General features: G+C 34.0%; 1 protein-coding gene across 2 annotated transcripts in view; it reads right to left on the bottom strand.

Annotated features, from left to right (window-relative positions):
• FRYL (FRY like transcription coactivator) overlaps positions 1-4,590 on the bottom strand; it is a 243,406-nt gene that overhangs the window by 134,533 nt on the left and 104,283 nt on the right. Inside the window, exon 4 of one of the 2 annotated variants that reach the window (XM_007456098.1) lies at positions 1,466-1,665. In XM_007456098.1, coding sequence (XP_007456160.1) covers positions 1,466-1,585 — 120 coding nt within the window. In that variant the 5' untranslated portion in view covers positions 1,586-1,665. Of the gene's footprint in view, positions 1-1,465; positions 1,666-4,590 lie in introns of those variants that run through there. The other variant, XM_007456099.1, reaches the window with a different exon arrangement.

Raw genomic sequence — 4,590 nt, 5'->3', positions numbered from 1 at the left:
CGCTCTTCCTCAGTGTTCACTGTGTTCTGCCTCTCTATATTATTTGACAATAATAATGCTATTGTGTACTCTCTTCCCTTGATATTATCATGTGCTCTTTTAGCTTTAATTATCACCCTCATGTAGATGATGCCAAAATCTATATTTCTTGTGAGTTTCCAAAATGAATCTCCAGCTACCAATCAGATAGTTCCACATGGTTTAGATCGCTAGTAGCTCAAGCTTAACATACACAAAGGAAAAATTATCTTAATCACCTTTACTACCCCAATAATATTCCTGTTTTCTTTACCTAAGTAAATATATTACCATCTTTTCTAACACTTCAAAAAAATTTTAACCCTTCACTCTCACTCAAAACACCTAAGCCTATTTAATTATGTGCCAAGTTCTATTGATTCTGCTCCTGTTGTTTATCTCACTTTTTTCTGCAACCACTGCTCCACTGTTAATGCCCTAGTTCCAAGGCTCTTTTCATTCCGGCCTGAATTATGTACAACAACTAAACAGTCTTTGCCTTTCATCTATTCTCCCTCTTACTGCCCAACCACTGTATTATCTATCGTAATAGCCACCACAATTCGTTAGAATCCAACCCAGACATTTGTTTTTGGTCTTTTTCTTCCTTCTTCGTCACCATAAGCTCGACTCACACAGAGCTCCTCACATTCTTTAAGTATCCTCGTGTACTGTAAGTTCAAAGCTGTTTACGTGTTCATTATAAGTCTGGCTACTGTCACATCATTAACTCACAGAATGTTTTAGGTTTTCTCTTATGTTTTATCTGTCTCAACAATTCCCATTGGTGAAATCCATTTTTGTTCTTTGGTGACCGGCAGTAACTTATCAAAGTGGGTTCTAGAGTCATTACAGCTTTTTAGATCATCACTTTACTACTGGCCTATCCCTTAATTTTTTTTTAAGACTTTATTTTAGAGAGCAGTTTTAGGTTCACAGCGAAACTGAGTGGAAGGATAGACTTCCCATATTCCCCTGTGCCCTTACACGCATAGGCCCCGCCATTATCAACATTCCGCACCAGAGGGGTGCATTTGTTATAACAGATGAACCTACGCTGACACAGCCTCATCATCCAAAGTCTATAGATTGCACTACAGTTCACAACGGGTGTTGTATATTCTATGGGTTTGGACAAATGTATAATGACATGTATCCACCATTATAATATCATACAGAATATATTCATTGTCCTAAAAATCCTCTGTGTCTGCCTATTCATCCCACCCCTACCCCTGCCCAATCCCTGGCAACCACTGATCCTTTACTGTCTCCACAGCTTTGCCTTTTCTAGAATGTCATACAGTTGGAATTATACAGTATGTACCCTTTTCAGATTGGCTTCCTTTAATATTTTTTCAAGTATATTATTTTCTTTGGAAAATTTGTAATATAATGGTTAATGCAAGTCAAGAAAATATTGGATTTATAGGTCAGCTCTACTCACCAAGGGTTCAGCCATTACAACTTCAATTTTCTTTTCAGCTTGAACAGCAAATTCTGCAAAGAGGCTCTTGATGACATATTCACCAGGCTTGACATCTGGGTCAATCGTAATGCTTGACATGATGATATTCTTTTTCCCCAAAGTGGAATGAAAGTTGGAAGAAGTGCAGTACTTATTCACCTTGCTGACTTGTGCTGAAGCTAAAAATAAAAGAAACAAAAGAACTCTACTTTAATAATCAACTCAATTAGGCCAACCATAACCACCCTATTTAATATGTATCCTCCCCCTAAATCCCATCCAGATCTCCCAATCTGTATTCAGACTCTATTTTTGTCTATTACACTTGTCACCTTCTAACATACTGCCCAACGTACTATAATTTAGTTATATATTACGTTTACTATGTACTATTTTCTCCCTACCCTACCGTTGTAAGTGCTATTAGAACAAAGATCCTCTTCTGTCTTTTTTGTTCACTGATGAATCCCAAGAGCCTAGAACAATGCCTGGTATATATACTAGGTATACAATAAATATGTATTGAATGAACAAATGAATTCTAAACAAAGTTATGTGCAATGAAGGAAATAAAACATGACTCATAGGACTTTTCTTTGAATCATTCAAAGGAGAGACAGGGATGATATCAACTGTGCCTAGCAAACAGTGCTTCGCATCAAGTATGGCACAAAAAGAGCACACACCACCGCTTGCTGTTTATCTTCACCTGTTCTGTTCTCTTGACTGCCTGGGCAGTCTACCTGGTTTTATCTACAGTTTATCCAGTCACCTCGATCTTCCAGGCTGTTGTATAATATAGACCCTCCCATTCTCTAACCTCAGGTTGTGACATCCCTTTGGCCTGGAATATTCAAAGAGAACCTCCAAGAATGTACTTCTCTGCCTCAGGCTGATCTCCAGATACTACCCTTTCAATATGCTGCCCTATAAATAACTCCCTCCTTGAAACAGAAAGCAGAACACAATTTTTCAAACACTGAATTTCTGCTTACGTGTATGTGTGTATATAACCACAGGACAATAAATTTAATCTAAATAAATACACTCCCAACTTAATAAAGAATTGTTCCGTCAACTTAAAAAAAAAAAAAAGAAAATACTACTCTACCAAACATAGTATGTGTCAAGATATCTAAAGGTGACTGTGATAACACCCAAAGAAAATTCTAGAAAGCAATATAAAGTCAGGTTATGGCAGTCACTTCAGAAAAAATAATTGGCAAATTTAAGAAAAATAAATATTTTTGAAAGACTGAACTTCCGGGAGTTCCCTGGCAGTCTGGTGGTTAGGACTCCACACTTTCACAGCTGAGGGCCCGGGTTCAATCCCTGGTCGGGGAGCTAAGACCCCGCAAGCTGTGCGGTGCAGCCAGGCGGAAAAAAAAAGACTGAACTTCCAAATACCAAAGAATGGCTTACTTTCATGCCCTATTCATTATCTTCATTTACTTACTTATTTTTTTATAGAACAGAATATTTTCCTCCAAGGTTAAGATGAGAAATTAGTCATACATGATGCTTAAATATTTAAAATAATAATCTAAAGAATGTTATAAACTGTTAATATTGCATCTAAAGTAAATATCTTTGTATCACATAAAATTAAAATATAATATGTAATGTATTCTAGAACTAAAATTATATAATAACAATTCAAAACAAAAATTCACAGTCCTTTGAACACAGGGCACACTATTTTAAACAATGACTTGTTTGTTTACTCTGTTTCATGATCCAACACTGTGTATTATAAGGAAGAGAATGTGTTAACAAACGTCACTGTGGGGAAAGGAGATCTTAAATTTTAAAAATTTATTCTGAGTCATTAAGAATATTCTATATTTTATATCCACACATGTTGAATAACTCTTGGGAATCATAAAATAGTGAAAAAGCCTACCCAGATAGTTTCTAGAATTTTAATTTACATTTTAGAAATAAAAACGAGGATGAAACACTTTTAAGATTTTGACTTATGGTAGCAGATACAAAATATATCTTTTAATTAAGATTCATAAGATCGTAAGAGAGTTACAAAGTTTCTTTGGCTTTAACTTTACAATAAACGTTTTAAACAAGAAGCTATGATAGACTTTGGCACTTGAATTCTAAATTTTGATGAAGTATAATCTTAATAACATTGTAACCTTTAAAGTCTCCTCAAAAAGAAAAAACTTTAGTTAAAATGACCTCTCAAAAACTCACCCTGTCTTCTACTTCCTAAAAAATCATAAACATAAATTAAGCATAAACAAATATTCCTACGTATCATAATTGCATATTGTAAGAAATTTGCCAATACAGCCAAAAGTTTTAGGGAAACCAGTATTTATCTTCCAGATAAAGGTTTATCTTCCAAAGACCTGCATTATCTTCCAAAATAAAAATACTTCAATTTTTAAAAAAATCAAATTTTAATGAAAATTACTTATTAAGAGTTAATCACTTCTACCTCCATCCACAAAGCTCTAATGAAATCAGTTAGAAAAAGACCCACACCCCTAAACTGAAAACTGGACAAAGGACATGAAGAAACAAGCTACAAAAGATATAACAGAAGAAGCCAGTAACCATGAAAATAATATTTAACCTCACTAATATTTTAAAAATAAATAAAAATTAAATAATACTTTTCATTTATCAAAGTGGTTTCCCCCAATTGTGTATTTCACTATAACGTTCAGCTTTGGTGAAGATATGTGAATTTTTCTCATATTCTGCTAATAGTTAAGAAAAAGGGATGGTCACTCTAAGCAGGGTAAGAAGGCTAGTTTACATATAACTAGATTAACCTGATGTCACCAGACTGCTTGAGTTAAATATTTTATGAGGTTAAACAATCCTATTTCTCTACATGCTATTAAAATTTTTTGAACATTTTATATAAGCCTAAGGGAGAATAAAGACATAAATGTTAGAGAGTAACTCTTAACACAATTCAGGCATTGAATTACAAGTTGTAAAATCCCAATGTCAGATTAAACATCCTTGGAATATAAACCTATAAAACTCTGAAAATAATAAGAATAAAGCAAGACCCGAATAATTAACATATAAAATTAAGATAAAATATAAAAATTAACCTAGCATGTACACTCTTT

This window comes from Lipotes vexillifer, unplaced genomic scaffold (genome assembly GCF_000442215.2).
Source record: "Lipotes vexillifer unplaced genomic scaffold, Lipotes_vexillifer_v1.1 scaffold42, whole genome shotgun sequence".
NCBI lineage: Eukaryota > Metazoa > Chordata > Mammalia > Artiodactyla > Lipotidae > Lipotes > Lipotes vexillifer.
This window is presented reverse-complemented; position numbering and strand designations above follow the sequence as displayed.